At 39.5% G+C, this 19777-nt stretch overlaps 1 protein-coding gene across 8 annotated transcripts in view; it reads left to right on the top strand.

Moving 5' to 3' along the window:
• PCDH15 (protocadherin related 15) overlaps positions 1-19777 on the top strand; it is a 443471-nt gene that overhangs the window by 261557 nt on the left and 162137 nt on the right. For all 8 annotated transcript variants that reach the window (XM_055720578.1, XM_055720583.1, XM_055720580.1 and 5 more), the window contains 3 exons: positions 6025-6218; positions 12711-12843; positions 18667-18746. In XM_055720578.1, the coding sequence (XP_055576553.1) occupies positions 6025-6218; positions 12711-12843; positions 18667-18746 (407 nt within the window). The remainder of the gene's footprint in view (positions 1-6024; positions 6219-12710; positions 12844-18666; positions 18747-19777) is intronic.

Raw genomic sequence — 19777 nt, 5'->3', positions numbered from 1 at the left:
TGTGAAAACAGAATTAATTTGGGAAGTTTTTATCGCAGCTATCTACTTTGAGTACTTGTGAGATTTTGAGGCCTTGGTTGAGGATGGTATTTTCTCAGTTAAGTTTAAATGTCTGTATATTCTGTCCCTTTCAGCTTGAGAATTTCTTGTCTGATTTTTCCTTCTGCTTTTATAGGTATTTTATTGTGCTCTCTGAGAGAGAACACAGCTGTTTGAGAAATCTGTCATTTAAAACAGTTAAATGTGTAAATAATAATTAATAAAAAACTGATTAATATTAAACCTATTAAAGTACTTAAGTTTATCTGGTTTTATATTATTATAGTTTTGCTGTCCTGTTTGCCACTTTTCTGTTAGTAGTTTCTTCCTGTGATTCACATATTTAAACTAGTTACACATTAGTGGTTGGAGTATGCAGAATTAATGCAATAATATTTTACATAAGTAATTTAAATCTTCTCTGTTTCTTTAGATAGCTCTCATTTCTATATACAGCATAAACTATGCAGGGACAGGGAATACTGAGCAAGAAAATGAGAGCTGAGAAGGGACAGAGGTTGGCAAAAAACATTATCCACCTAAATCTTTGCGTAGATTTGCCTGAAGATCAAAGACTTCCTTGGCCCATGAAGAGATTTTTGTTTATGTTCTCCTTACAGAAAAACTCATGAACTGACCTTAAGAAATATATGCTGGTCTTACTCCACTTTAAATTTGTGAAAACAAAATAACCTATTTTAATTAATCTGTGTAACTTAATTTCTACCTAATTTCCTGTTGCAGTCATATGACCCATGTTCCAGGGCTCTTACAAGAACAATTAAATAACTTTGTGATTGAAAATGTATAATGAGCTATACTTCAGTGCATTACCTGTTCACCCTGTGCGAGCTGAAACAATTTTGCCTAAGATCACCAGTGCAAGTTAATTTGGAGATCCTGCCCCTGTGTCTGGTTACACAGACCACTTAACTTCACACATCACAACATAAACAGCCATCATGGTGGAGGTCAGAAATGAAAGCGGAAAGATAAAACATGGTAAACCTGCAAGCAGTAAAGTTTCTATCATTTATCTCTTGCTCACAGTAGAATTAGTCTTTAGCAGTACTGGTGCTTTCAGTTGTAGGTTGGGACAAATGTTATTCAGAGCCATTAAATAAATGCCTCCTCTGGGACTCTTTTGCCATTACCTCAAATGTGGCTTCTCAGTGCTGGATCACTTTGTCTCTTTTGAACAGTTTCTTTTCCATTCTCTGCATATACACACATGTGACTCAAGCCATTCTTGCATATGGGCACATACTAAATTATGTATTAGAGATATGTTTGGGAGTTTGCAGCTTGGCATGTGCTCATGGTTTACAACTCTTAAATATGCATTTTGTTATAAAGCCACAGAACAATTCGGAGGATACCTTTGTAATAGTCATCTCCAAACCACATTTAAGGTTTTATTTATGTAGATATATGCCACCCTTTTTCTTCAGTCCATCAGCATATTCATTTCCATCTACAAAGTAAACATTATTAGCTGAAACAGAAATCAACAACTGGGTTATGTTTGCATTTCTCAGTAAATGTACCTATATACTCAAGTGAGAATAATGGATAGAGACTTAATGAAATGTCTGAAGAAGATAGTGAAAAATTATTTTGACCTACTCTGTTAGTGTTACATTTTGGTGACTGAAATTCAGGAGTATCTCCATCGCAATCCTGGTTGCCCCTGACATACATAAACCCATCACTGTTTTTCCTAGTGCAACTAATGGCTAAGTTGCGCTGCTAAGCCCTAGGAGGATGAGGAGGTTGCATTTTTCATGGGTGTGCTGCTCTGGAGAGCAACTGTACTGTTTCTTTAACGCTGTTAATATGACGTGAGTGCATACAGAATGTGGCTCTGGAGCTTGCACTTGCTAGACTGGAACACTTATTTCAATGGCAACCACTGGGAGGTGAACCAGCATGACTCAGGGTTTCTGCAGGATTCGCTGTAGGTCAGTACGACTCAGACCAAATTTGCTGAATGTTTAATTTGCTGAAAAATGGAGGGCTACTGGAAAGGTTGGTAATCACATAATCTGTTTAGGGCAAGGTCACTAACAGCTTTGCTGTGGAAAGCCTGCAGGTCAGATGTTTAAGCCCAGTTTCCTCGAAGTATAAAATGAGTCTGAACAGAGCTTATATACTGACCAAGAATGCGTCTTTGTAAGCTGTAAGGCCATCACTGTAAGTCTCCTTTTCTTTCCAAGAAAATCACTTCTCACTGCAGCAGAATATGCATCTGCTTTGCAAAACTTTCAATACATTAAATGTTAATATAATGGAGTTGATACTGCTGGATGCAAAAAGTTCCTTAGGAAAGTAAAATAAATCTTGTTTTCTATTCCTTTCTGTATATTTTAGACCGTGTTTCTCAAATCTTGTTAACTAGAAGCTCTATCGGTCTGGGGCAGCTGGAGACTGAATTTCTGGGTTCATGCATTATGGCAGCTGTTAAACTTTAATTCTGTTTAATTCTGGGTTTAATTCCTGGTTTTGCCCCAAAAATGTTATTCAAATCACTTATCTTTTCAAGCATTCAGTATTTATAAGTTTAATTAGTCTTATTAATCTATGTACTTGTGTAGTCAATTAATTTCCTTTTTCATGTTGTCACAGTAAAAACTGGCCTTGTTCCAAATTCTGGTATTAAATATTTGGGACCTTGTATTTTGCATAAAGCCTTTATTTATGTCTTTGTATATATTACTTTTGAAGTTCAGTAAAGAAGGTTATTACAGCACTTTTCTTAACTGTGCCACTTAGTTTGACAGTTACTCTTTGTGAGGTTAATGAACACAACCAGTTGTGTATAGAAACTATAAAACAACTGATTAAAGAAATGGAGCTTGAGAGAGGTTTAGGCTCTGAACCCTAGGAGCATGCAGAGAGGCTGTTTTATATGCCAAATTTTGGTGCGTTGAGACCTACCATTGCAAGCTGATATATTGATATATCAGGACATCATATGGGTGGAATGCAAAGCACATTCTGAAAGTGCAGTCTTCATTGGGTAACTTTGTCAGAATTTCAAAAGAAAATATAGAGTGAGGTAGACATGTTCTCAAAAAATATCACATGGATATTAATTTGTGTTTTAAACATCTAAGAGGACATGATCTCTGTTTCATCATTTTTTTGAGGTACTTCAAGTGATTATCCTGCATTCAATATACAGTATGTATCTAAATACTATAAGAGGGTGAATTAAGGTTTGCTCATTCTAGTACAGGTGTGATCAATTTGCATTGTTGGAAAGAGGCATCTATGACAAAGAAATTTAAATAAAATTAGTTTAGATAAATACTTCTGTGTTAGAAATTTGCTTTGGATCACTGTGCTGTATGTGAAAGAGGGAAAACACTGATTACTTCAGGAGAAAAGTAACATGCTTTTCAGTTGGTGAATACTGTGTACAACCTATTCCATGTTAAAAATGGTTGGTTTTCCATGAAGCAGCTCAGTCCCTAAACAGCACTAATACTTTGCACTCCTAACAAAGAAGGTAACCTCACTTTTGTTTATATACCTAAATCACTTACCTTTTAGCATTTCAGTTAATTTATTAGGTTTAAAGCTATTGTGGGCTTAGCTCTTGGTTTTGAGCAAGTTTTTGACTTTTTACATAAAATATTTCACTGAGCCTATGTGCATAAAGAATCAAGATTATCCTGTAAAGCAGCTAGATCCCTGCATTTTTCACATACTCCCCTTGGTGTTTAATGTTGTATGCAAATGTGATTAACTTGAGTATTACAGCTTTGGGTTTTATTCTTCATCTCCTTCTTGTTCCAATTGCAAGGCTTCATTTCTGCTCTTCCAGTTCTTTAGCTATCCTGGGGCAAAGGTGGTTTGTCAGTTGTAGGTAGTGCTCTGAAGGGCTGTAACCTGCTGAAGGCTGAGCGTGGTGCTATATATTGATTGATAGGTTACATTATATTCTAATGTAGCAGAGACTTCAGTGAGTTCCTCTACCTGTCTGCAATGCTGTCAACTTTGAGAGCCCCCAGGGATGAGGAGAGTATGTCCAGCAGGCAGATATTTAGCGTGATGTGTTGGCTGGCTCTGGCTAAGATAATGTCTGTTGATCCTACAGTTGACTTTGCAGTCATTGCTGAGGTTTTGTGTCATCACATGTTACTTTTGAATCCTGGACTTACAATCCTACGTGCAATGTTGCCCACTGGCATAAGTGTTTGTGTCAAGAAAGCCAAAGCAGGCGGGCCAGCAGGGACCTTTCAAGAAGCTGTGTGTTTATTCTTTTTTCATCTTCACTGTAGGACCTCTAGAGGGAATGATTTCTGAGGCTGGGATTTCTTTTTACTTTGTACATCCCGGGGGGTGGGGGTGGGGGTGAGTGGTCTCTGCAGTAACTCCTTGCTCCCCTTGCCATTTCCCACCTCAGACTGCTTGGCTGCAGCTGGAAACAGCAGGAGCCCATTGTGCCATTTTTCCCCGTCGTTTCCACTCCACTGCTGCGGCTGTGGCCTCCTAGGTGTTCAAGTACTGCTCATACTGCTTTATGTCATCCCGTGTGCTGTTTGAGGTAATATATAGTCCACAAAATTAAGAGCCAAATGAGACACCAGTGTGTGTATCAGCAAAATATTCCCTATGTGAAAAAGAAATCTGCCTTAGTCCAGAGGTACTGGTGTAGTTCGGCAGTACTTTGGTGACTTAACCCTAAATGTAACAGAACACTGTGAATATGGTGATAATTAAGATGCAATTTTAATTATAGTAATACAAGTCAAGTGGCAGGCACTGTGAGCTGTTTGCTGTGTGATTATAGGTCATATGTAGAATAACTTCTGTTATTCTATATATGTGTAAAAGAAGAGGAGAGGGGAAGGGGCTTAGCCAGAACATGGGCTGTCACCTGGAGTGTCTGAGGCATGGATGCATATTTTTCTGACTGTTACAGCAGGGGTCTGATATGAAATCTCAGATTGCTAGTTACTTGCTTTATGGCATGGCAGTCAGAGTCACTGGTACTTGACACTTGGCAAAAAGGAAGCAAATATGTTTACTGAGCTGTATTTCTGTCTGTATGTATAAATGTTTGATTTAGCATGGCATGCTACAGAAGTGTGATAAACCCATTGCCATTCCCAGGGGCAAGATAAGAAACCCCCTGTTTCATTATGTTCATCATTATAATTTGGGTCTAAAATATTAGGCTTTAGAATTTTCCCAGAATCAAAATCCTACATATAGAAGAAACACTGCATGCGAGAGCAACCACAGTCCCAGTAAAGAGATAGCGTAGAAACAACAAAGTACAGAAGTACATGCTCAGTTGCATTTATCATGGGAATGTGAAATGGCTGATACAAGCACAGCTTCAGGTAGGTGGTGTCATGTTGCCATGTGACATGGGCTTTCCACATGTGTGATGTGCATGGCTGTGTTTCCTACATGTGTACCCATATGGGAGCAGCTGCCATTTCCCTTCCACTCACCTTCCTTTATGTACACACAATGTGAGTAACACAGAGATTGTTCTTCAGTTCTACACCACAAGGGCGTGTAATGCAAGACCTGAGTATTAGAATTTCAGGCAGTAAAAAGACTGTCACTTTGAAGAGTATAGAGAGGGATGGGGACATTCAGTAATTAAATGTGATTCTTTTGTTAAATTTACAATACAGTAAGTATTACCCTCACCCTCCCCCCAGCAGTATTATAAATTCCAGTCCACAGAGTAAACTTGGTCTTAATTAGTTTTATCAATTCATATCTTAAAATAAGTCGCTTACAATCTTAGGTAAGCAGTTTTTCTCTGCTTCATGATGCTTTTACGCCTATTATCCTTCATTTAAATTGTATCCTTGTTGTACAGTAATTAGAAATTACTGCATATGTTACAGGTGTTCAAGTTTCCCTGTACTTCCTCTACCCCTACCAAGTTGCCTTACAAAAAACTGTTAAGCTACAACACTGAACCATGCATGCTGACATTCTGGTTTTGAATTGCAGCTCACCGCTGTAGATGCAGACGAGGGACCCAATGGACAGATAGTGTATGAAATTTTGGCTGGGGATCAGGGAGACTTCATCATCAATGACCGAACAGGCCTTATCACCATTGCTCCAGCAGTTGTATTGTCAGTGGGGCGATCCTATGCTCTCACTGTCAAAGCATCTGATAGTGCTCCTCCTGCGCAGAGAAGGTAAAAAATCTTATAATGAAACTATTTTTTTAATTAGTGCTTAGTGGCGCTTAAGAAGTGTGGGACACCCTTACGTCTATAACTCTGCACTGGAATACAATTCAATGTGTTCTGTTTGGTGTAAGGATCTCATTTTGGAAAAGTGTCATGTTAGAACCCTTTCACTTTTTGTTCATTATTTTATATTTTCCTTACAGTACACAGTTTTCATTGTTTCATTTGCTTGTAATGGTCTATTTTTAAAATAGAGTACATATTGTGCTGTCATTATGCATGCCCCTTTGTTAAGAGAAATTGAAGAGCTGTAAGGAAGAAATGAGAAAGGAGATGCCTTTTGTTCAGAATGCATGTTGCTGTGATGCAGAAAGGATCAGAAACAGTCTGGTTGCTGAGCTGAAGACCTCTGCAGGTATAGGGTGTGCAAGGTCATCCAGACTTGGCATGATGCAGACGTACTTGACAAGCTGTCCCAGCGGTGAGCCGTACCCACACTAAGACCTAAATTCTCACTAACAGAATTATTTCGGTTCTCCACCAGCTGATAAAGAAGAGCAGCCTGCAAATTTAGTATGGTTAGAATAGGATGCTCTCATGTTGGGGGGGGGGGGGGGGGGGAAGTATTGAGTCCCACCTACCTGCTTCTTTTGAGTTTGTGTTCTGCATATGGTGGCAATTGCCCACAAATGTCATTTCATGCAGGTATAGGAGGGGGTGCATAAAAATGGCTCTCACATTTTGGGCCTGGTGTTGATAATGTGACAGCCTCATTGTCCAAAGAGGATGACAGAGAGAAACAGTACTTTCTAGCATTTGAATCTCCCACAACCTTTTCTCTTTTCCTTAAATGGGGAATGTTAAGAAGGAAAGAACACAGAAGTGGAATTTCACTTTTGTGAAATTCCTTTTTCTTCAGGAACTGCTGCTTCTGTCATGTCTCCAAGAAAGCTGCTCATAATGTGCACCTATATTACAATTACATTTTCCAATCATGGAAGTATTCAGATTGATAGATTGTTAGTTTGTTCATAAAACTAGTATCTGGTAACACGGTCTTCTGGTTGAATTTTCTTCTTCTTTCTTTCTTTCTTGCTCTCTTGATAAGCCCTCTTAGGTTGGCTGGTAGTAGTGCTGATGCTGAGGAGAAGATTGTGGACTATTATGTAGTTACTTTTGCGTAGTACTAGCATAGTATTAAAGTGGAGGACAAAAGTCAATAATGCCACATTGGAGAGCTTCAGCAGTGTGGTCCCAGCAACAGTAGCCCCTACATTGATTGCTATCCTTTTGTGTTTGAGAAATCTTTGTTGTCTACAAATGCATACTTCTGATGATGTATGTTGGGAGCATGTGCTTCCTCTTACGTTGGGAGCATGTGCTTCCTCTGAAAATGTCTTTATTGCAATAATCTTCAAAAGTGGAAAAGCTCCCCTTGCTTGTTGTTTCTGCTTGTCTCCCCTTTATGGAATTACAGCATGTAACTTGCTACATAGCTTCTAATGTGTGTTCAAAAAAACCCACTCCATCTAGGCAGTATTCCCATAGCTGGGGGGGGTGGGGGGGGGGGGTGGGGGGGCAGCCTGGCCTTGACCCGAGGTATATTTAAGGCCCAGGGCTGTTTTTTCTGTGTCTGTGAAGGTTTAAAAAATCAGGAGGGAGGGCCACTAGAACTTCAGTGAGGTGACATGGAGAAAGAACATGGACAACTCTTACTGTCTGGTAAGAGACGTTGAGATTAAAAGATTTCACTGGCTTCTTTAGATTCTTTCTGTAAGGCTGAAAAAACAGACATGAGCTGGTGGTGCTTGAAGCAGCCTCTTGCCATTTTACACAGAGAAAAGCCAGGGACAGCTCATGTGAGCTACAGCCCTGAGGTCTTCAAAACTGTCCTTTTGCATCTCCTTAGTTCCTTTCTTTCAGCTGTGAGGTGGTTGGCATCTCTTAGTTGGGGTTATATGAACTTCCTGCTCCTTCTAATGCAAAGTTGTCACGTGTGTTAGGTGGTTTGCATTGCCTTGCTGGAGGCAGTAACCAGTATTTGAGACTACTAGGAATGGGCTAGGTCTAGCCAGACATTACATATCTGTGCAGGTGGTAAGGTGTGTGCCCTGTAAAAAAAAATAAATGAAGGATTTTGATCTAGTTTCAAATATTAAGCATTTTTTCCCAGTTCTGGATTCTGCTGCAGGACATACCAGTCTAACTGTAGTCATGTGAAAACTGACTGGGTTTCAGTTACCCCTTGCTTATGTGCAAAGCAAGACCCACCTACTAAACCTGGCTTAGGAACTGTAGCCCTGTAGCCTTTGTGAGCAGAAATTTAAATTGAAATGCATTCTGTGTAGTTTTTTTGCATATTATGACACATTAAATTCTTGGTGGATGACTGCATAAACCAGGATTTTTTTGGCATATTATTAAAGTTTCTATCTATAGCAAGCATCATTAACATAAGTTATTGAAGTATATTTAAGTACACTTCAGTACTTTAAGTATTTTAAGTTTATACAAAGTATTAAATTTTAAAGATGAAGTTTAGCTTTTTAGAACTGAAGCTATAGTTAAGCATATAGTGATTAGCAGTTTCTACTAATAAAGAAAATGAGAGGAACATTTTTAAAATCAAACAGTTATGTTTCAGACCTTTATCCTTCTGCCATTGACCTCAGATTCCTGTACAGCAGAAACAAGTCACTTAGTGATAAGTGAGCTGCCAGATCAAGCCCTATCTAGAAACTACCTGATCATAAGATTATTATTGCATGCACTGGAATAGTATGCTTTCTCTTTCTCTTGCGTATGCAGAGATTGTTTGTCTAAAGATATGTTTGTCCATATGTATATAAATATAGTCATTATACATTATATAATATAGTTGTGCGTGGAAAGCATGTGGAATTAAGGCAGAGACAGGGACGTAGTCTCAGTGGCTTGTTGACCATGCTTTCCTAGCATTACCATTTAGCTGGAGTAGCATAAAAGCCATATTTCTATGCTTGTGTGAATTTGTGAGCACTGTTCAGTTCCTGAGCTCTGTTCTGTTCTTACTGTGTTCACCTGTCCCTGCAGCATTAAAACACCAGCTGGAGTAGTTGGAAAGCTCACCTGTCTTCCTGCCCATGACAAAGTAGATTTTGCCAGCTGCTTAAATGGGCTGTACCTAACACACACAAAATGCATGGGTAAAAATTGCAAAGCTCTTATCAAAAATAGTTTGGGGGAAAAAAAAAAAGCTGTTTAATAATATAGTGCTTTTAATTTGCAGACTACTACTGCTTTAGTTCTCTGAGCTTATCTTAAAGATTTGAAGAAAAATTGCTGAAAATTGAAGAAAATTGTGGTGAACGGAAAACATATTTTTAGAGTTTGATAGACAATAAGCCAGCTTGGGTATTATTAAGATGTAGCAGAATCAGGAAAAAAAATACACAAAACAATATATTTTATTAATTATTCAGCAGTGGAAGAAAAATGTACACTAAACCTCATCTATTTGGATGGGTACATCATACACAGACAGCAGCTATCCCAAGAAAATATGCAGCCCCAGTGCTCAAGTGATACTTTGTCTGCTAATTCGTTGTGTCTGTTGTTAAGCATTTGGTGATTGTATTTTTTTTACTCCAACAATGTAAGTGTGGAACATCAATTCAAAAAGATTAGTGGGATATGAGGGAGTATTTTAAAATAGGAAGATGTCAGGAAAATGACTGTAGTTTATAAGTAGGTAATCAACACTTAATGATGGACTTTAGTTGTAATTGTCCATCTTCCCTTGATTACACTAGTTTTGTTTGTTTTCATTGAGTCCGTAATCTTCAAATTCATCTCTTTTAATGCCCAAGGAGATGACAGATGGGAAAGCTTTATCATTCACTGATGCGTTTTAGTGCAAGTTCTGCATTTGTTTGAAGTCTGATTAAATCAAATAAGGACCTCGCCATTATGTTCAAAGCAGCAGGATCCTTATGTCCTGTATTTGTAGATGTACATGAATCCGGCACTTGCTCCAGAGAGATGCAGGGGAGGCAAGCCAGTGTCCACAGCATTGCTGTCTGTGGGAATCTCAGGGTTGCCCTGGACTAGCTGATAGCCAGGGGTTTGGGGCACAGATGGGTGTTCGCTAGGCTGCCGTGATATAGCTAGCGATGGGGAAGTTGAGCATTTAAGGCTCGTTAGAGTCAAGTTGTGTATATTGTTAAGAAACAGGTGGTGGGTTGACCTTGGGCACCTGCTGGATACCCACCCAGCTTCTCTCTCCCTCTCCCTCCTCAACAGGACTGGGGAGAAAATAAGGTGAGGAAGCTTGTGGGTGGAGATCACTTACTAATTACTGTCACAGGCAAAACAGACTGACCTGTGGAATATTATCTGATTGCTAGTTAAAATGGGTTTAGATAGTGAGAAATCAAGAAACTAAAACAATTTCCACCAGCTCCCCTTTTTTCCAGGCTCAACTTCACTTCTTTCCCAGCTCCTCTGCCTCTGAGGGGTGCAGGGGTGGGAAATGGGGGTTACAGTCAGTCCGTAGCAGCCCCTCCGCCATTCCTTCCTGCCCCACCGACATCTCCCTGTGGGCTGCGGGGGGTCTGCTCTGGTGCCTGGAGCACCTCCTCCCGCCTCGGTGCTTGCAGCGCTGTTCCTCACACATTTTTCCCTCATCCTCCTCCTGTTTGCCCCTTTCTTAAACCCATTGAGGCTGAGAGGCCTGGCTGCTGTGCCCGGCTGCGGGGCGGCTGGAACCGGCTGTGCCTGCCCCAGGCAGCCCCAGCTCCCCCCACGGGGACCCTCAGCCTCAGCTGCCAGCCCCCGGAACCCACACCCCACAGCACAACTGAGGAGCCTGTTTCCTATTCAGAGCAGGCGGCAGCAAATGGCTCTCGCAGTGTGGAGGCTCCAAGCTGGCCAAAAGGTGTGGCCGAGCTGAGCAGTGGGGCGCAGCAGGCTGGATTCAATCCCTTCCTGGTGGCTGCGGGGCGCAGGCTGTGTCTGGTGGACGTGCCCCTAGAGACAGAGCTCGTTCTGTGGCAGTTACCTACAGATGGGATTGGGCTTTCGAGACAGGGCTGTTCATAGCTGGTTATCTGGAGCATGGCCGGCATGCTGTGTGACACAGCCTCTAAAGCGTAGCTCTCTGTCGTGGTCTTGCAGCGATGGTCTGCCCAGCTGCCGTTCGTGGTGCGCAGTTATAACACCTGCTGGCAAAGAGCGGTGGGAGGCACCTGTCATGCAGCGGTGACTGGGCATGCATCAGAATCCTGGACAGCTAATGAAAAATATCATTGGTGATGTGTCGTTTTGGTGTTAAATAAACTCTTATCAGTTAACACAGAAGCTGTTGGTGTTTTCTGGTAGGAGTCTCTAAAAATGCCCTGAACGTGCTAGCCCTGCAAGAAGCAGCTCAGTGTGCGTGTGTTTTGCTTTTCTCCCTTCCCTCCCCCCACCCTCCAAAAAAGAAGAAGGGGTGGGCAGTGGGGCACAGGCACAAAACTGGGACAAATCCATTTGTCCTGAAGTGATTTCTTTCTTGCAGCCCTAAAGCCTGAGATTTACCAGCTTTGTCAAAGGGCTTATGCAGAGGAAATCTGCACCTGCAGTGTAACATTTGCTCGCGTCAGGGTCTTGTTCTGGGGCAGGGGAACTGTTCTAACATACAAGAGAGAAGGCAGGTGGGATAGCTGAGCAAAGATGCAAGAGAAGGGTCCCATTAAAGCAGATTTTAAGTCTCATTCAACTTCAGGGAGACTTTTGGCTCCCTTTCTCAATTTGGAGCAGTTAAATAGCAAGTGTCCCTACAGCATGGTCTTTACATGGTCTGTAGTGAGTGTCAAATGTTCCAGAAGATCCTTCAGCTTGAAAACTGGAATGCCGTTTGCGGTGTATACAGGTTAGGGGTTCAGTACAGTTGAAGGGTTTGCCAGGTTTTTCCTTGGTGTGGGTTTTGTAGTATGCTGTATTGCCATGGCTCACTGGTCTGAAATGGGCTTGGGTTTATTTGTGTGAACCACAGTATTGATGCAGCCTATTACAAAGCTGTGTACATCAGTCTTTTCCCAGCATTATCCTCTCTATCAGCGTTTTCTGTTACCTCTCTTCCAAAGAAAGGTAGCAAACTGAATGACAGCAGGGATACTCCAGGGTGGATATTGTGCATGGCAGGAGAAGTTACCATCAGAATTTGTCATGAGTCTTCTTCTTGTGTGGAATGTGCACTGGTACCTTACTGCTTTATTTTTCAAAGAACACTTGCACTACGTTTAAGAAAATTATTTAGCTTTTCTTCTGTTAACATGGCAGGCTGCTTTATTTTTGATGCAGAATGAAAAACATGTCCTGAAGCTTTTAAAGGAGCAAGGGGAGGTTGTTAGAGCCTAGAGAACATGGAGTGTATACAATAGATGTTGTTGGTTGCATTGTGTTTCTTGATTTATTGATTTTGACTAGCTCTGACTTTTTTTTTTTTTTTTTTTTTTTTTTTTATTCCTTGCATTGCAGGAGCTCTATTGCTACTGTTTACATTGAGGTCCTTCCACCCAACAACCAGAGCCCTCCCCGTTTTCCCCAGCTGATGTACAGCCTTGAAGTCAGCGAGGCCATGAGAGTTGGAGCCATTTTGTTAAACCTGCAGGTACAGATGCTTCCCTGTAAGCCTTTACTACATTCCCTCTGTGCCCATGCCATGCAGAAGCCAGTCCTTGCATACAGTGGCAAGGACTGTTTATAGGGGCTGAAAATTATTTAATTGTAATAAATAGCCCCTTTTACATGGACCATATAGGAAAAGTGCTTACTTTGATATTTTTGTAACTTCTTTTTTGTGTTAAATGTGCTAGAAGGTTCTATAGGTTGCATGTGGGACTGAAGTATATAAGAAAAAAATTCCATTAATAGCTTAAAACTTGAAAGGCTTGTGATTTGTTATGTTAAAATCTCTCTATATATGTTTGCCAGCAAATCAGAGGAGCTTAAGACCTTCCGCACCTAATTCATGTGGAATTTCAGCAAGGTTTTTGGCCCTCAGCCATCTTTAGCCTGTAATTTTTGAAAAGCATCTGAAGATTAATTACTCCCCTTGGTGTATGCAGCTATTACTGTTACCAGTCTAACAAAAAGTAGAGGTCCCTGTACTAACTGACTGCCTGACAGAGCTCTGCAAGTGGAAGCAGTGAAAGCGTCTTCGTCCAGTATTGCTTATAAATAATGCTGCATGACACAGTTCGCAGACCCAGCTTGCTTCTCTGCGTGCTGCTGCATGGTTAATGTATCAGCTTTCTCCTAGCTTACTTACTGTCCCCTAAGCTTTTGCTGCATTGTGTTCTGTCTACATCTTGAAGGCCAGCTGTGCAAAATATGTAGATAAATTACAACTCTTTAGGTTGTAGTTGATCTTCTGGGGGATCAGGAGCTTAATATTATGGCTTTGAGTCTAAAGCAATAAACTCAGTATAGCACACTCTTCTGAGCATGGTTCCTGTGAACATTATAGCATGATTCAGACTTCATATAAAGCCATTCAAAGGAAGAAGACTGGAGATGTCTGAAGTAAACAGAAACCATAGACAGCAACAGCCTTACCTGCTTTCAGTCAGTGTTCTATTGAAGTCGATTGTACTCCGTGGAATTATGTCAGCTCATACTAGCTGAAGTGTGTGGCTCTGTGTGTTTCGCCCATTTAGTAAACACATGGGAAAAAAAATAATCCAAATTGAAGTGTGTGAAATAAAGGAAATCTAATTGAGTCATTGATGCAGGTGAATGGGTAAGTTTCAATTAAAATCATTTGCTGATGAAAGATGAAGATTATTATAGATGGTTGAGCTGATACAGCCAACTGCGCTGAGGGAGAATGACTCATTTAGCTCAGTGCTGAAAATTAACTTCTGGCATGTCTTTAATGCCTGCAGTGAGCTCAGAATTGAAGAGCCATGCTGTTCAGAGCCTTCTCCTCACTGGTGGGAAGATGCTTGGTTCTGGAAACCCCAAAGAGTAACAGGAACCAGGAGCATGCTGAGAAACCAAAACAGTTGTGTTTACTTGACAGGTGCTGGAATATATGGCTGAAGGGCTGAGTGATCCATGGAGGCAGAAAAACTATTAGCAAGTTTTAGTATTTAAGGATTTTATGCAATTTAAATGTGGTTAGGAAGTGAACCTCATTGTTGGAATAGTCTGTCTGCTTTAGTGTTGCACTAAACCCCAAGCATTTTACCTAGAATTTGTTTTGCTTTTCAAATGATCCTTGGTAAAGCGTGCTGAGTAAATCCAGGAGAGCCAGCTTGTGGCAGGCAGGGCAAAGGAGATGCAAAATTGTCATGTAAGCTACTCTGCTCCTAGCCTGGATGCTAGTGAGAATTCTGGTGATATAGCAGTGGGCATTCTCTTGCTACATGCCCAGGATCCCCAGAAATTATGAGTTACTGTGTTTAGGAGAGTGAAATGCATCAGTTAGTTTTAAGAGCTTAGGAAATGCACAGAAAATGTTGTCTTCTACTTAGTTACTGCAATGTAGATTTATGTTGCATTACCAATATGCTATGCATTACTTAATTCAGCTAGGCACTTCCTGTTTATGAAAAATAATTACTTGTTAAATCACAAAGATGCATGGCTTCATCTCTTCAGGATTAGTCAAAGACTGTATCTCTTGTAGGCCAGTGGTCCTGGGCCTGAAATGCAGATGCATTGTCTTTATAGTGCAAGTACAACTGCCTCATTCTGCATTAATATGCCCATCTGTATTAAAGGACTTTTATTGTGTGGAGTATATTTCTGTCTTCCATCTTTTTTCATTCCCTGTGCAGAATTGGCCAGGACATTTTAAACATTCATAAACTGATTATTTAAGCTTGTGAAATCTTGTGCTGTCTTTTCCAGGCAAACAGAAAGTTACCAATTAGTTATCTTGGGGTTTTTGTGGAATTTTAACAATACCTTAAGGTGTTGCCTGTATTCCATAGGTAATATGGAATATTACCAGACCTCAAATATTTAACAAGTGTTTTCATCTGTAAATTTTCATGCTGATTTTTCATTTCATGAGTAGTCTTATTGATACATTATGTTTTTTGGACTTAATGTATGTTTTGGTTGATGCAGTAGGGTTAAGAGGTTATGTTTCTGTAACTCTCTCGAAAATCTTTTGGTAGTGTTGCATGCAGCCTGAGGATTACAAAAACTGGGAGAGAATGAGCAAGCTTTTTGAAATATTTCCAAGTTATCATAGCTAAAGATCTGCAAATTATCAGTGCCAATAACAATGCAAATACAGCTGTTTTAATTTTGCCTGTTTTACTTTAAAATACATGTTCTAAAAATAAAAATTACTTTCTCCTTTTCTGTTAAAGTTTTTTTATACAGATGATGGAAAGATATTTTTTCTTACACTAGTATTTATTTTATAATGTACCCAGTTGATTGTGACTGGTGTTTTAATTTAGAACATTTGAGATTAAGTAATGCAATATTAAATGGTCTCCACAGTATTAATTTGTAAATAAACCTCAAGAGTTTATTGCATGCCTGGGAGGTGTTTATTGCTTCATGTTTTGCCAGCCATTATTCATTATAATATACAAACACTGTAAACTTTCTGGGAGTCTGCAAAATGAATAGGACTGTTATGGTCCAGTTGTGTGCTGAACAAGGAAGCAACATGAAATCATTGTGCACAATTTTTTAAGTCACTATATGCAATTGATCTGGAAAGCAATAGGTATAGATTGCTCTCTTCTCATGTACAAGTCTTCAGTGTTTTTTTTAAGTGCATAATAACTTGCTGTTCTTTCGCTTTAAAGAAAACAGAAGTTTTTAAAAATAATGATAAACTTTCCCCCATGATTTTTAAAGTATGTTGATTTAAAAGTACATTTTCTTTGGACATAAGGAGAAAATGAAATGAACTAGACAAGTCTTTTATTTTTGGTCTTTTTGAAAGTCACCTGACTTGTTATGAATTAATATAGACCATAAACAAACCTCAGAGATAGCCTTAAATGTGCAGTGAGGACAGGATTCCCTTGCAGATGAAGTAAAAAGAATACGAAGGAGCTCTAAAGATAGAACCAACAGTGTGTTCCTGGTGGTTTATGATCTATGATACTCAGAGGTGCCAACTAGTCATATTTTCTGCATCCAGTATTTCTGTAGTTTTGTGTTCTTGGCTAACACTTTTTGACTTGTCTTTACTGAGTCAGTTCCTGACTGTTCGTATGTTCCACATAAGAATATCTGCAGAATGCTCATACCCTCTAATGTGCTGGCACTTCCTGTCACTCGGTGCCATCCATGGATTTTATAAACAAATTTCCTGTTCTGTCACTGATGTTGTTAATGAAAATATTGATTGGTATTGGAAGAAACATACACACCTTTACAGAATTTAGTCAATACAAAATGCTATCCACTGCTGTCTGACCTTGATTTTTATGGTCCGGTTTTTTCTTGCTTAATCCTGTCTTCCATTTGGAGACCATGTTGTCTAAACTTGTTTGTGAAAATGTCACATAAAGCAGTGTGAAAGCCTTACTATGGCTAAGATACATTATTACACAAACAGCTTTTTCCCTATTTACAAGACCTGTTGTCCTGTTGTAAAAGAAGATTAGATTGCTTTGGCATACTTTGTTTTTGAGAAATTTAGCTTTGTGTTATCCATCTCCATATTGTCATCACAGGTACTTACAAATAATCTGATTATTTGTGGTTTTCTGGCAACTGAGCTCTACCTGTCTGGTCTGTGATTTCCTGGCTCATTCCTCTGTGAAAGATGTACCTTTTGTTTGCCCTTCAGCATGTTTGTCCTCTGTGAGTTTTCAAAGAAAAGTGCTAATGGCTTTGAGTTTGCTTTAGTCAGTGGTTTTATACATTACAATGAATTTCATCAGGCTTTAATTTCAGCAGATGATTTAAAGGTGCTCTATTTATGTACATATTCTTTGCCTTATTCTTTCCCAGCTCTCTTCTGAGAATTTACCCCTTTGTTGCCACAGTTAATTTTGTTTGCTGCTTGATTGAAGCTGAAATACAAGAACTGTTAGTTAGCTCTTTGACATTCTCAGCATCATCTTTTCTGCTTTTATATGGTGGCAAGGTACCACGCTCCGCAAGTTTCCTTTTTAATTTAAACATTTCTTTGTCCCTCTTTGTATTCTTTTTTGCTTCTATTACAGTTTTACCTCAACTTCTTCTGACTTTGTCCTCATATAGTTGTGCTTGCTTTTTCTTTATACAAGTCCCCATCATCTTAGCCATAGTTTCTGTATGCTTCCTTTGGTTAAGGCAAGTTGGTTTCTTACTAGATTCCCTGTTCTGTCTGCACACTGGAATAGTTTGTGCTTCTGTTCTTAATTTGGCAGGGGGTGGTGTTGCTGTTTCTTTTTTCACTTTATTTTTTAAGAACTGCTTTTTAGGTGGTCAGTCTAAAGATAACCAGTCCTTGACTGTAGTCTCCAGCAAACGCTTATAGGGAATAGATAAGAAAAAGGATGGTTCTTGAAAAATGTGAAACAGAAATACTCTTTCCTTATCTTCTTTTTTATTTTCACCTGTCTCCTAGTAAATCCTGCCTTTCTTTGATCTTGTTGGTTGGCTGCCTTACAATTTTCATAGCAGTATCTTTTCTTTTTTTCCCCCCCCCGTGATAATGTGCTTAATCACTTTGGATTTTGAATGCTAAATTGTTGTAACCATGAGACAGTTTGGGAGACAGTTTGGTAGACGATATTTTCTCTGAAAAACACTTTACACTCTTTTGAGGGAAAAGATGTGTGTACATCTGACAAAAAAAAGTAACAATTACATGGCATATTTATGGCCATTTTTGGAAATAACGTAGCCAAAGCTTAACTTCGAAAGTTTTTTACCTAACTTCTGAAAAGCATTTTTGTCATCTAGTAGGTAGAATATATTTGTTTTGATGCCTTTATTAGCTCTTTTTGAAGATCTTATCCTGATCTTCATCCTCCCAAAAGCAAATTATTGTGGAGGGTGAATGCTGCAGTGTCTACGCTGCTCAGTGGAGCATCAGGGAAAGGAATGAGGTTCTGGTAAACTAACAGAAAGAAGAAACAGGATAAGAAGTGGAAATGAAGAATAGGAACAAAGGAAACAAGAAGTTCAGTCTAATCAGTCTATAGCTGCACAAAAATAAAAGTACTTGAATAAAGCCTGAATTTCATACTTGTGATGCTGTGTGTATATATGTAGTAGCAATTTGAAAGTCTGTATTCAGGGTATTGTCGTTTCTCTGTAGCATAAGAATTCTGATGTGCTACAGCTTTATCTTAAGTAGAACATCTGTAATTACCACTCTTGCCTTAGAAATAGAGAGATTGATGTCGTTCCTGTAGATAACTTCAATAAAACTTATGGAGTTAATTTTCCATTTTGTCAAGTGAAGGAAAGAAAAGAAAGCTTCATAACTGACTTAATTTTATCCCCTTTTTTCCTAAAGGCTTTTGATAGAGAGGGTGACCCTATAAGATACCTCATTCAGAATGGAGATCCTCAACAAGTTTTTAATCTCTCTCAAAGGTAAGTGGAAAACCCTGAGAAAACAGACTTGTAACTTTTCAGTCAAGTGAATATGTGGGCTGAGAGCAAAACCAAAGACTTGTAATCAGACATATTCAGCTGTTCCATAGATTGGCTCTTAGATGTTAATGAGAGCTCTGTGAATGATACTGTACTCTGGAGTTTTTCACAAATGAATATTTATTTATTTTAAACACTTTAGTAGGTGAAACTCACTGAGGTGGAAACATGCTATTTAAAAGAGTGACCAGAGATTAATTAAAAACGTTATACTTGTCAGCTCCTGACTAATGGCAGGGACAATTTTTGCTTTAGTTTCCTGCCTTCAAGTGTTTTAGTCTGTAGTGGAAAGTCTGTTGAGCATTATTTTAAAACATCTTTTCCTTTAATTGAATACCAACTTAAATAGAGTTAGAAACCAAGGGTACATTATGAAATTATAAGCACCAGTTAGGTCTGTGCCTGTCTCATCACCCCCTTGTTTACTTTACCCAAGCAGCTATTATTTACACTCCAAAGTATCTTTTCTCTTCATAGGAAGGAGGGAGGGTGGTGAGCTGACTCCCTGTGGTAGGTGATGGTACAAAAGTAACTTGGGTCTTATTTGTTGTTGGTGCAGGTGTAATTGCAAAAAATTGTTCTAATTTGGTGCGTGGGACAGATTGTACAGAAACAGGGCTGTATGTTCTGAGTAAGCTTTAGATCACTCACTGTGATGAATCTCCCATATATGGAGAATAAAATCACTTAGGAAACAATATGAAAAAAGCCTTGACAATCCCAAGAGATGCTGCTGATGTTATCCACCAGGATTGATGGGCCCTTTAATAATAAAGACTTGTTAGGCAAGGAAAGGGACAGTTTAGAGAGAGGAGACTGTTCCACTGAGCTGGCAAGACCAGGAAATTGTGTTGGGCTGCTGTTTTTATTCATTGCTTAGTGCTGGAGTTTTCCGTGCAAATCAGGGAAGGTGTGCTTTGTTTACCAGCTCAGAGGAAGTGTTGGGAGTCATAGCTCCTCATAGCTCCAGA

Source organism: Falco cherrug, chromosome 9, assembly GCF_023634085.1.
Source record: "Falco cherrug isolate bFalChe1 chromosome 9, bFalChe1.pri, whole genome shotgun sequence".
NCBI classification, from domain to species: Eukaryota; Metazoa; Chordata; class Aves; order Falconiformes; family Falconidae; genus Falco; species Falco cherrug.
The sequence above is the reverse complement of the archived record's forward strand: the minus strand, read 5'-3'. Positions and strand labels throughout refer to the sequence as shown.